Consider the following 13,870-nt stretch of genomic DNA (forward strand, 5'->3'; position numbering starts at 1 on the left):
AACATGTACAGTAAATAATATAACGTATAAACATATCTACAGTCACAATTTCATTATAGTTATTCATACTTTCTGTTATGTAGTTTATTAATGTTCCCGTGCTTTCAGTTTCCATCCAGTAATATAATCACAATGCTATTTTGAGGGTGTGTTCAAAACAATTTATGTAATGCAACTTGCTGTACGTACTGCTACACCTACTATTGGGGAATCTGGTGTATGTTGTAATGTTTGTGCCGGAGCCGCTTCATCCAAAACAGTACTCCGGTTAGAGAGATGACACCTGACGGGAAATACAGTCAATTGGTACACACTGTGAATATGAGTGGGAAAAATGAGTGTAATAAATGCTTTTTAGACAAGAAATATAAAGTTAACTCAACTAAAGTTGCTCAGTATTTTTGTATTATCAATACTATTACTGCATAACTAATATCTCACATCTGAAGGTTTAAAGAAAAGGCACCTTAAAATAAAGATTGGTCTTTCAATACATTAGCTGGTTGATTTTGTCGTTTCAATTGTTTATCTAAAATCAAGTAGCTATAACTGGTACTTATCGTTTGAAGATACAGTCTGGTTATAATGCTGTTTGAAGGAGGCACACAGTTAAGAGCACTAACTAGCTAATGTATCTTAGCTTGAATTAAATATATTTAACGTATAATAAAGTGACTGCAAATATATGTATCACAAACTTTATAAAAACGTATATTTCAGTCCACAAATACACAGAATAAAGAATACATTCAGGTCAATGTAGAAAAATAAGAAATACTTTAGTCCCCTCTGTCTTCCTCTCATCAGTAGAGAAAAAATGTGTGTACAAGATAGATATTAATTTTACTCCACAATTTCCTACCGTATTATTAAATAAGTCTGCACAGCTGAGGGGACACCTGTAACTCAATTCATGTGATTTATTCATTAAAAACTGTATTTTCAGAGTTAATCAAATGACAGCCACATTGTTACCTAAAGTGTCTCAAACACATTTAAGGAGTGCAATGCAACTGGAAGGTACACTAATAAAAGTAAAAAAGTCAATTTCTTCAGATCAATCTGTATATTTTAACTCCAGAGCACATTTATTTGAATGAAAAACAAGTTGTTCACACAACCAGCTTTGGCCTCTGAGGCAGCCATTACCTGATCTTAGACATGTTAATAAGTACCAGTTATTAGTTGCAGTAATATGTGCCGCTTCCAAACATCAAACTCTTAGAAAAAAGACTTGTCCTTATTATCTACTGCACACTTTTTTTAAAGCAACACTGACAACTTGCGCCTGTGAGACATGTAATCTCTGAAAATGATTAGACATGCATAACTTCTACGGTGAAAATCGGTCATACTGTAAGTGCAACTTCTGAACACAACACTTTTTCGCAAATGTTTTACAATGCATATATATATTTTTATATATATATATATATATTTTTTTATATATATATTATAAATCAAATGCAAAGAAAAGGACGATTCAGCCACTGATCCCACAGATAAACTCATTCATAGATACCTCATCCAAAACCTGCAAGATCCCGGTGATCTTGTTTCACAACTCCTCCCCTGCTCCTGATGACCTGCAGCAGTTTGGTGGAGTGTTTGTCCAACTGCGCCAAGAACTTTGTCTCCAATGGAGTTATTGTTATGAACTCAGCATTTACCTAGAAAATATAAGCAGCATAGGAAACAAAAAACACTGAGAATTGATAATACACATTTTTTATAAAGAGCCAACGGTTTGATTAAAAGTACTCCAATTAATCCACATATTTATGAAAACCACCAACAAATAAAGACACTAAGAGTAATAGATGTAAAGCTTATATTGTGATATTGATATTGTAAAAATAAAACGTCAACATATTTGCCTTGGCTGTCTATAGTTGTTAGTTAGTTGGGCCCTCATTTCTTCTCCACTACAGGCTTACATCAAAATAATGACCTCTTCCATGTGAGAAAGTGCAGGCCACCGCTCCAAGAGGCCTTCAATGCTTGGCCTCTGATGCACTATTTCTTGTCTTCGGTATCCAAACGCATTCGCCATCTTTTCTTTTATTGATTGCCGGTTGTTTCTTTTCTTTCTTGTTGCTCTGCCAAAAGGGAAATTGTCTCTTGCTCCATGCTTTCTGGAGTCTCACCAATCGGCAAGGATGGAAAATGGTTGGCCTCAGCTCGCCTGGCTCTCTTTAAATTCTTCGCAGGGTAGGACTCTTCTTGAGACTTGGTCTTCAACGAGTTCACAGCAAGCTCTGCAGATGATTTGAGCTTGGTGTCAGTCTAGATTGGTTCTCTGTGTACTCTGCATTTCCTCTCTGTAATTGACATTCTGTCTCATAGGAGAAGACCGGGATTGGAAACACTTTAGCAGGGCTTGACATTAAGGCTTGTCCGATTGTCCGGGACAAGTAAAAAAAATGGTCGGACAAGCATAATACAGTTTAACTTGTCCGAACGGACAAATGCATTTTTGGGGGGGGGGGGAAATCACCCAAACGAAATAGTAACGTTATTCCATCTGAAGTGCCTGTCTCGCAGTGTCGCAATCTCCGTACCTGTACGTCAATATTATGACTGCAGTGATTGGTAGACATATTTGACCCGCGGGAAATTGGTGTGAACACGAACCCGCGAGTGCCTGCTTGCGCGGCTGGTGTGTATGCGCTGTCACGCTCGCGACTCATCTATCCTCGATATCCAGTCAGTGAGTAATGAGTTCAAGATGTCCTGGCTGCAGGCGCCAAAAGCGAACCAAGCCCCAGGAAAGCGACCTAGGCGAGATCCTGAAAAATCGGCTGCCTCCTAATTAGATTATGAAACAAAACGCAAAAGAAACTTCCTTCCATCATGGACCGAGAAGTTTCCTTGGCTCCGGTACACCGAAGAAGCAGGAGAAGAGCATATGATGTACTGCTCAACCTGCCGCAGTTTGCCCGACATTGCAGACACGTAAGTGACAACTTTTATTTTTGCTAACGTTAGATAATTGACAATTTATCTGATGTGTGAAGATGATGAGATTCGAAATAAACTGAACTGTGTAGTCTAGCTAGTTATCCTGACTGACGTTCACAGTTGATAAACGTTGTGTAAAATGCTATATAACGTTATCTAACTAACGTAAGCTATTTAATGTGTTCTATGATATTATTGATGTCGACGTTATTATTAGGTGGTCGTTTGTTGTGTTATTGGAGTGGACAGAGGAAGGAGTGGTTATGTTGATGATCAGATATCAAGTCTTCCGTGATTTGATTTGACTATAGTGTAAAACGTATAGGCAGACTATTCCTAACGTTCTCACAAGCTAACGGTAACGACTCGAGACATTAATAACTGTGCTAGAGCAAGCTGCTGCTATGCAAAAATGGTTATCGTTGTGTGTAAAACATTAGATCATCAATCCGACTGACGCTGGAATTGATTGACCGTTTGTGTAGCCAATGAAATTCAGATAATAATGACTGTAACGGATCCCCGTATTATTATCCCCGTATTATAGTCCAGTAGGGTGTGTTCAATTATGTTAATTCATTTCCATTTTTCAAATCCAGGTCCTCGTCCTTGTTTAAAGGAACCGGGTCATTCCGATATGACACCTTGTCAACTCATGCTCTAAGTAAGCGACACCAGCTTACTGAAGCTGCAGACAGAGCCAGACAGAGGGGACCTGATGCTCCACTGCCACCTGTCCTCACAGGGCTCCACAGGATGGAGGAGACAATGTTGGTTAAAATGACCAACATAATGCATGCTGCTTATTATGTAGCCAGAACAGAACAGCCCTTCACCCACTTCACAACCCTACATGGGTTAATAAACAGGACGGGAGGACAACTTCCCAACTGCTATGCGTCCAACAAGGCTTGTGAACGGTATGATATTCACAAAATGTTCATTTATAGGCAGTCAAAAAGAACAAGCAAAGATGCATTATTTCAGTGTTTTTCGTCTTGCTTTGATTCTGACTTTCCAAAACAACACCATAACAATTTGTATTGCTGTCTCTCCATCAGGTTTGTTGTTATTATTTATGAAATGGAGCTGGAGAAACTACTGCAGAAGCTGAAATTGGCTAAATACTTCTCAGTTATGATTGATGGAGCCACCGATACAGCCACCCTAGAGAACGAGTTGGTGTACGTTCGATACATGGACACGGAGGGTCCCATCAATTCATATTTGAAAATTGAGGACGTTAAGCATGCAAATGCAGCTGGTGTGCTGGAAGCTGTTTATGCAGGTGAGAAATGTTTTTTTATCAAATCTTTTTTACGGTACTGTAGCATATAAGTTCATTATTGCTTCTGTATTGGGAGTTATTGCTTCTGTGTTCTCTATGCTGATGTCTTTTCTTTTGTTCAGCTTTTAGTGTGGCTGGCTTGGTGGATTGGAGGGAGCGTCTGGTGGGCTTTGGGAGTGATGGTGCAGCAGTCAATGTTGGATGCAGGACAGGTGTTGCTACTCGCCTCAAAGAGCAAGTCCCGCATCTCATACCCATCCATTGCATCGCTCATCGTCTGGAGTTGGGCGTGGTCAGTGCGATCAAAGAAAACCCCAAGATGCAACAGCTTCAGGCGACCCTATGCAGCATCTATGAGCAGTACCATTATGCTCCAAAAGCACTTCGTGAGCTCCGGATGATTGCGGAGGCCATGGAGGAGAAGGTACTGAAGCCCACCACGCTACATGGGGCCCGCTGGGTGCCCTATGTTCACCGTGCAGCCAAGGTAGATGCAGTGGTTACATGTGCAGTATTGTGGCATATTTAATATTATAGATTTTATTTATTTAATTGTTTTCACAAACCGTGTTGTCAGTATAACTTTAAAACAATATATATATTTTTTAAACCATTTCAGGTATTGTGTGATAGCTTTCCTGTGATCCTGGCACACTTTGAGGACATGGCAAGCCTCGAACGTCGGCCCAAACCATCGGCTGCTGTGACAGGAAGGGCCAAGAAGGTGTCCAGCTATTTGAAGGACTACGGCAGTGTCCTCTTCCTCCACTTCCTCTGTGATGTCCTTGACCACCTTGCCACCCTTTCCAAGGTTTTTCAAAAGGATAGTGTGACAGTGTGTGAGGCGGTGGAGAGCCAGGAGAGGTGTTTCTGGAACCTGTCCTCCCTTAAGACCAGAATGGGGCTGTGCATGGAGACCTTTGTGGAGCAGAGCAATGGATCCGGATGCTACAAGGGTGTCCAACTGAACAGGGCTTCTTCCTCCACGCTTGAGCCACAAAGGGCAGCAGTGATAGGTATGACACCTTTTAAATAAAAATATATATATATAGTCTCTGGTGTATTAAAAGGTGTCAAAGTCAGTGTAGTGATTGTGCATTTATTCTCATACAGATGCAGTCATCAGTCACTTGGATGAGCGTCTGAAGGACTTGCATCAAGACAGCATAGTAGCTAAGTTCAGGGCACTAGATCCCTCTTGCTGGCCCAAGTATGACCACACTGATGCTGTGGCAAGAGAGACCTTCACTCAGCATGGTCAGGAAGAAATGAAGAGCCTATCTGGATTTTACAAGGAGCTCTTGGCCAAGGCAGGGATTACACCAGAGGAGGTTATAGCCGAGTATGCCCAGTATAAGAGCTTCGCTCTCAGGCGGTCAGCTGTTCCAATGAGGGACATTTTTCTCAGTGTCCTGCAATCAGGTGTGTGTCAGTATAATGTTAAGTGTGTATTTTAAAAGTTACCAAAAAAAAGCAGAAAGTAGAATTTCTTGAAGGAAATTAATTCATATATTTTTGTCTCATTGTATTCCCAGAGGAGAGGAGAGCCATGTTCCGCTGCTTATGTCATCTGATGGAGATCTATATGGTTCTCCCGGTCTCCACTGCAGTGTGCGAACGTGGCTTCTCTACAATGAAGCGAGTCAAGACCGACTGGAGGTCAAGCCTTACCACCGCTCAACTCCAGAGGCTCATGTTCATCTCCATCCAAGGTCCCGCTCTGGAAGACTTTGATGCAGCCTCAGCTGCCCAGCGATGGTGGACATCAAGCCTGCGCAGGCGTAGACCAGGGTTTAACCCCTGGTCGTCAAGAGAGAGGGGAGATGAGGAGGATGAGCTGGTGTTGATGGGGAGTGAAGATGAGCTGGAGGAGTGATCAATCAGTATTATGGCACAAGACTTATTTTCAACACAGGGCAGCAGCGTGAGCACTTTGCCCGGCTCCAGACTGCATTTTTTGCCGTGCAACCAATACATTTTTTGAAGAACGTTTATTTTTCATTTCGTTTTGTAAACTCATTTGGAGGCAGCCGAAATTTGCCGCCTTTCAATCGTTCTGAATGAATGGCAGCGGAAGGCCATTTTGGAATTATTGCGGTACACACATTACAAAATACACAAATTTTCCATGGGATTTTTATAGACTTTGGACCTGTATGATTAAGTTTTCAGGCTATGGAACCGTTATGTTTTCCAGCTCCTACCTCTCAGAACACAAAAGTAAGGAGCAACTATTTTATTTCAGTGTGTTCAAACCTGTTTCTCTTTTACATTAGCACTCAAAGTTATATTTTTAAACATAAATGTTTAACATGATTACATAGCATGATATTTTTTATTAGCACCCAAAGTGATTTTTCTTTATTGTGTAAGAAACTTCAGAATGTTACCTTTCAAAAGAGACCATCTTATGCATGTGCTATAAGTATAAAGTATTATAAATAGCTATTACTATTACTTTGGGTATGCAATCGAATGGCGTTTTATGCCAGACTGTTTATGTTATAAAATGTGCCTGATTAAGTTATTAAATCATATTAATTGTCCAAATCTCTTGTCGGTTTTATTCATTTTTTTTAATAGGCTTTTATTTTCACAAGTAAATTTCGGACAAGTGGGTTTAGCCTTCGGACAAGTAAAATGGCTGAGTTAATGTCAAGCCCTGCACTTTAGGCCACCGCTGTGTTCTTAATGATTCCGAGGAAGAGCCGCTAAGTAGTACTGTGTCACCTGTATTCACAGATCCAGAGGAGGAGTCTTCACTGTACAGTCCACTTGTAGGGGTACTATTTAATGATATCTCAACTGGGTACAAGACCACAGTTGTAGAATCCAGTTCTAATTCGACAACTTTGATCACTGTTAAATCTTTAATCGCATGTGTAGATGTAAGATTAACAAATGTGTTCCCAAAATCAGTGTCTTTGTACTGTAGCCTTATGTAACCTTCTAATCCAGATGAATTCTTGACCTCCTCAATGAGCTCTTCCATTGAGTTGGGAATCCCATTTCGAAGCTCCAGTCTGACGCTGTTGTGGTCGTTCAAAATGATCAGCAATCGAACAGGTGGTCCAATATCAGCCATGGCGCTCTAAGAGAAAGAGAGATGTGATGAGGGAATTAATGAAGTGCAGGTGTACACTCAATACATTCTTTCTTTTCAAATTGCATTGTGTTGTATTTTACAAAGTATTGCATACAAAATTCACATATATATATATATATATATATATAAGGGCTGTCAAACGATTACAATTTTTAATCAGATTAATCACAGCTTAAAAATGAATTAATCATGATTAATCACCATTCGAACTATGTCCAAAATATGCCATTTCTTTATGGATATTGTTGTGGGAATGGAAAGATAAATGAAAGAAGGCGGGTATATCCATTTAACATACAGTATGTATGTTTATTATAACATTGTTCTGTGTGTCAAAATGAAAGACAGCCCACACACCTATCAATCATCAAACCGTGGGGTCTTAATTCATTACGTGTTGATTTCTATCAACACGTAATGTTGTATCGATGTATAGAGATGTACTACAGCAAAAGTATTCTCCGTCAGGACTTCCTGCAACAACACCACGCCGTTATCTTGTTTCTACTTTAACATCATTTTTCATGGTGGGGCTAAGCCATTTCTTGGTATGGCTGTAGCCTACCACAGCGCTGCCACTGGTGGGATGTATGGGGCGGGCCATTCTGCACATGCGTTAAATGCGTTAAATATTTTAACGCAGTTAATTCAAAAAATGAATTACCGCCGTTAACTCGATCATTTTGACAGCATTAATATATATATATTAGGCATGGGCGGTATCATTTTTTTCATACCGTCATACCTTGCTGACATCATACCGTGGTATACGGTATATGACGGTATCAGTCCCAATTTAAGGGGTAATTTCTTCCCAAAAAAAATGTTTTACTCACTATATCAACAGCCAGCCCCACCAAAAATATTTTCCACCAGCCGCCACTGACGGTATGACTTGGGTCGACTTGAGTGAGGTGGCGTTCGGCGGCAAATAGATATTTCGAACGGTATATTATATGTTCGGTGTAAAATGCAGCCCGAGCCGGTAGACGCTCGCAAAGTGCCGCGACGTGCGCGCAAGTGCAAAACAAGGGCTGCATACATGACACATTGGGCAAATGGCACATTTTGAGATCGGATACAGGACGCGTTTGTAGATGTCCGACGTTATTTCCATAGTGAGCTAAGTTAACAATATATCATCATACATAAACATTTTCCGGGAGTAAATTTCGTTATTCTCCCGTCCAGGAGAGAAGCTTTAAAAGGAGACTAAATGGAGTCTCTGTGAAAGTTCAATTGGGTACTTTAATTAAAAAAGGCGCGGGTTGGTCACAAGCATGATATTGTTCAGTCAGAGAAACAGCTGTGATCCGCTCCTCGTTAGGGAAGCCAAGAGTTGGATCTTTCCTCCGGTGCTGTTATATATCCTCTGCTGGCTCCTCCCCGCCTGCCGGCTCGCCTCGTCTCCAATGTCCGTTGTTGCATTTAAACAGAGGATTGGCTCCTTTCACATCCAATATATGCTCAACACGCCTTTTCTCCTCATATTCTCTTTCATCACTTTTCATTTAACACATTCTAAACGCTGTAATCAATACTCTAAAAAATACTTCTCGGCTCGTTTGGTTTCCGGTCATTCCGGATGTTGTCACATGCTACTGTCGTCTGTAAACAATAATGTATTCAAATAAACTGTACCTTCATTTAATATTCAGCATGGTAGTATCTCGACATCTATAGTTGTAGTGTTAAATCAGTAGGCTTCGGTTTGCACCACTCCATATCATTTCGCTACTAAATTCACCTCTTTAGGAAATCGTATATTAGCCACATGCTACATGCGTAGATGAAGGATTCAGAATAAAAGCTTAACTGCTTGTGCACAAGAATTTCTGGTTTTTCAGTATAAAATAGCATTAAAACTGACGGCATGTTTAAACTACATTTCCCCATTAAAACATTGATTTTAATTTCTAACACTTATTGAATAAAGTTTGCTACATTCACTAACTAGTTTGGCAATATTATTCCGTGCATGTGTTAAAAACCTTATTTCCATTTGATTCATTTGATTACTCGCGTGAATGTTTAGCACGTAAATGCTTTCGTTTTTAAAACCGTCCGACCTCGACTACAAAACCATCAACCAGTTGCATAGGATTAAAAAATGTCAACACTCACTCACCCCGTCTTAAACATTCCCAAAGAAGTGCCACCGTCTCTCGTTGTGCTGGATGAAGTCACTGGCGATGAGTAAACCCAAAATAGTCCCAAACAGGCACAGAGGCATTTTTCTTTTTTACTAGTTGTCCGAGTTCGGGGCCGGCAAATGCTGCCGCCATCTTGCTCAGCTCAGCTCTGTGCTGAGCTCTGAGAGCGGGAAAGACGGACTGCCCTCCCCTGCCCTCTGCTGGCGCGTGCTGTGCATTACAACCAATGTCGTCCCTGTCAAAACTCCGTGTCAGTGTAATAGAATGAAACGCATCTATGATTTGGCGCACCGTCTGTGACGTCATGGTATTGAAAATCATACCGACGGTATTTCGAAATACCCTGGTATACCGTAATACCGTCATACCGCCCAAGCCTAATATATATACTCATTCTGACCTTATACATGAATGTATCTTTTAAGAGTTATTAGCCGCATTCCCCCAACTGCATAGTCAGCCAATAGGTATGGATCAGTCAGTTCATTTGAGTCAAGAAGTTCCACCTTCTTTGTAGGAAACAGTTTCAGTTCATAGGCTCTGTAATGTTCCCTATACCATGCACTCAGCTTTCTGACGATGAAAAGCAGCTTATTCTTGATAACAATCATCTGGATTGTTTCCGTGAATTCCACGGTTTCCTATTGCAGCTTGAATGGGATTTGAAGTGCAAAGTTCAGTGGCCAACTCTTTCACAACTGATTCATCAACTTGGCAATTGCGATCTTGTAAGAAGTGGATTATAGTCTTTTGGGTAACTGGCACAGAGGCAGTACCAATTAAATATTGCAGCTCTTCTAGAAGCTCATTCACAGCTGCACTTGATACAAGAAAATCATTTTCTAATTTAAGTAGGACTGAGGCAAGTTTTAATTCAAAATCTGTTGAAACTGTTGATTCTTCATCAGGAAGTTCTCCAGATGGCAAATCATCATTCAACTGATCAGTAGTACCCGTTTCAAATTATTCTAAAACATCATACCCATCAACAATTCCAGGCTTTAAAGTTAACCATTAAGTGTATGTGGGGTATGCTTCCTCCATTTGTGAGTATTGAAAGCTCCGTAATTATTTGTTTTGTATGAGCAACCAGAAAGCATACAATTTACAAATTCATACCATCGACAATTTTTTTTTTTTAACTCACCACAAGCAATGCCCATTCACAGGATCATCCACATGGGTAGAACAGTAGGAATAGATGGCTGCTTCCCTGAAGTTTAAAAGAGAAAACCTTTCATTAGTATTTAATTAGCCATCAAAGTGTCTAAGCTACAAGAAGATCATTGACATATTCAAAATATATCAAACATTAAACTTAAATTCGTTACTCATAGCCAATACTTTATTTTAGGACAGTGGTCAATATTTTGGTGATGTAAAAATGTAAGACACAATGTTTTAAACTAAAGTTACATTTACAATATCTTTATCAATTGAACTCGAAAATTAAAATATAAGTCGCTCGTCAATATGAAAGAAGCCCACTTACTCTTGACGTTTAACACCAGAATTTCTACTCTGGTAATAAATACAAATTCATAGTCTTATCTATTTATTTACAATAGAAAATACGCAGCCCGCCTGTTCATACTGTTTACAGGCCACCAAGCCTCAGTTAAGAAAAGGTAAAGTCGATACTTAATGTTTGTCTGAGTATATCTACCTTTGAATCTGGCCATGACTCATGCTGGTAGGCCGCTAACGCTAACGCTAGCATGCTTTATTCAGACATTGACTTTAGCCTTTAGTCGAATTGGAGTCATGGGTAGTGTTTTTACAGTCCACTAGCTCATTTAAGAACATTTAACGTTACAGTTAATGTTGTGTTGAGAAATATATGCTCTGCTGAGTGTTCTTCACTGGATAATGCGTGGTCTGAATAAAGCATGCTAAACGTTAGCGCATGCTAAACATTAGCGCAAGCTTTTACGGCCTACTCAGTCAGAATCACGGCCAGGCACACGTAGGCTAACGTTTCCCATAAATAACGTTACATTTTCTTAACTGAGCTACCGGACTGTAGTAACGTTAGCCACCCATAACTACAAGCGGGCTAAAGCTAATGTCTGAATAAAGCATGCTAGCGTTAGCTTATAAGGGCTATCAACAGCCGGTAAGAGTCACAGCCAGAGTCAACGGAAGATATCTTACTCAGACAAGCGTTAACGTTTCGGTATGTAAAATTATATTTGTTATATATATATTAACATTAGTTTATCCTTACCAGTATCACATGTGCTCGTTTTCCAAGTGTCAAAGGCTGGATAGAAGCGGATGAAGTCTGCTGGTTACGACGGTTACCTGTCACTAACCGATCTGCCCACATGATCTGCCCCCCTGCCCGATCTGTACTGCGCATGTGCGAGATGGACAACTACATACGGCAACCCAAATGGCACACTTGACACAATGGCCTTTGGCAAAGCAGAAAAAGAACACCCGACAATATTAATCTGAACGAGAGAGGTTAGTTAGTTAGTTAGTTAGTTAGTTAGTTAGTTAGTTAGTTAGTTAGATTAGTTATTGTTATTACAGCGTGACTTCATATTACAACGGGACTTCTCTATTATTTAACAACTCTTTTTATTGGGTCTTTTATTTTGGGTTAAGTAGATTGTCCTTAATGATGGACAAAAAACAAGAATAGATGTGAATAGGTGGACACAATCATGTTTGGACCTCACACTTGTGACGGATAGTTTAGTTAAATCGTGTGAATGGAATGTAAAAGTGACTGTACCATAGGAAGTGATCATTACCCAGTTTTCATTATCATCAACACAAACGTATGTAGACAGGAAGGGAGTGTATTTACCAGGTGGTGCTTTGGTAAAGCAGACAGAAATGTAGACTTTTCTGTAAGGAGTCAGCACAATTGTTAGCATTAGAAGGAAGTATAGAGGAGTGCTCAAATGAAATCACAATGCACATTAAAGAAGCAGCAAATACAACTATATCAAAAATAACAACAGAGGGTAGGAGGAAAGTGGTGCCGTGGTGGAATGAGGAATGTAGCAGAGCTATTAAAGAACAAAACAAGGTATTCAGTAACTATAGACCCATAGCATTAACATCACACTTGTGTAAATGGATGGATAAGATGACATATAGACTATCAAATGTCTTAGAACAAAGAGGGTTACTGAGTAATTTTCAGTGGTTCAGAGTGGTTTTCGCAAAGGAAGATCCACAATATGCTTTGGTTAGAGTGAGCAATGAGGTGGGAATACAGTGTAAAGACATTGAAAATGAAAGAGGTTATGGCAATAGTATATTTTGACATTGAAAAGGCTTATGACTCTATGTGGAGGGATGGGTTACTCATCAAATTAAGTGACAGGTAACAGTAACAGTGGCAGTAACAGGATCATGGCTCAGACAGGAAATTCAGAGTTCAAGTAGGGGCAGAGGTTTCGAAAGAGTTCAATATAGAAAATGGTATTCCCCAAGGGAATTCAATCAGCCCGATATTATTTAACATTATGATAAATGACATATTGACTAAGTTGGACGGATGCATCAAATCTGCGTTGTATGCAGATGACAGGGACATATGGGTAAGGGGAAGAAATGTTCCATATGTGTTTGAGAAGATAGGCAAAGCTATAAAGGAAGTGGAGAAGTGGTCATACAACTGGGGTTTCAAACTGTCAGCAAGCACATCTTGCTTCATGACATTTACAAATAAACGCAAGATGGAGACTGAGAAGCTTACATCATATGGAAAGCCGATGAATGAGGTCAATGAATTTAAATATCTGGGGCTATGGTTAGATAGTAAATGTACATGGAAAACCCATATTAAACATTTAGAAACAAAATCCCAAAAAGTTTTGAACCTATTAAGAGCGATGGCAAGATGTGACTGGGGGGCAGACAAACAGGCACTAATTGACATATGGGGCAATTATGAGGACAACTCTGGATTACGGGTGTATAATATATGCAGTAGCAGCAAAAACGTCATTACTAAAAATGGATAGATTACAATATAAAGCGTTACGGTTGTGTATAGGTGCAATTAAGTCAATAATTATCACAAATACCTCAAAATATACACAGATGGTTCTAAGAACAAGGAAGAGTGTGTTGGAGTTGGTATATATATCCCAGACTTTAAAATATCGATTTCAAAAAGAGCGTCTGATCAATTATCAGTGTATACAGCAGAAATGCTGGCTGTAATAATAGGATTGCAGTGGGTTGAAGAGGTCAGACCAGATAGGGTGTTGATATGCACAGATTAATTATCCATTTTAAAAAGCATACAGTCAACAACAACTGTCAGAGAAGAATTACTCATAGAACTTAATCATAGCTTGTTAAGTCTTCACAGAGGCGGTATAGATCTTCAGTTCT

General features: G+C 39.8%; 2 protein-coding genes across 4 annotated transcripts in view; one reads left to right on the forward strand and one right to left on the reverse strand.

Annotated features, from left to right (window-relative positions):
* The window catches only part of exd1 (exonuclease 3'-5' domain containing 1), a 43,356-nt gene extending 31,480 nt beyond the window's left edge, over nucleotides 1-11,876 (reverse strand). The window contains exons 1-4 of one of the 3 annotated variants that reach the window (XM_079692252.1): nucleotides 11,736-11,876; nucleotides 10,656-10,721; nucleotides 7,221-7,340; nucleotides 1,523-1,670 (exon numbers count right to left, since the gene is read on the reverse strand). The gene's annotated coding sequence lies outside the window, so the exon portion shown is untranslated. Of the gene's footprint in view, nucleotides 1-1,522; nucleotides 1,671-1,937; nucleotides 2,060-7,195; nucleotides 7,341-10,655; nucleotides 10,722-11,735 lie in introns of those variants that run through there. The other 2 variants (XM_079692250.1, XM_079692251.1) reach the window with 2 other exon arrangements.
* Nucleotides 2,252-7,198, forward strand: LOC307046090 (zinc finger protein 862-like). Its single transcript, XM_079692245.1, has 7 exons — nucleotides 2,252-2,955; nucleotides 3,561-3,881; nucleotides 4,023-4,249; nucleotides 4,372-4,736; nucleotides 4,869-5,265; nucleotides 5,363-5,671; nucleotides 5,785-7,198. The coding sequence occupies exons 1-7, from the start codon at nucleotides 2,909-2,911 to the stop codon at nucleotides 6,123-6,125; spliced, it is 2,007 nt and encodes a 668-aa protein (XP_079548371.1). The 5' UTR covers nucleotides 2,252-2,908; the 3' UTR covers nucleotides 6,126-7,198.
* Nucleotides 11,877-13,870: the final 1,994 nt, after the last annotated feature.

The sequence above is a fragment of the Notothenia rossii genome (assembly GCF_949606895.1).
Source record: "Notothenia rossii genome assembly, chromosome: 7".
NCBI lineage: Eukaryota > Metazoa > Chordata > Actinopteri > Perciformes > Nototheniidae > Notothenia > Notothenia rossii.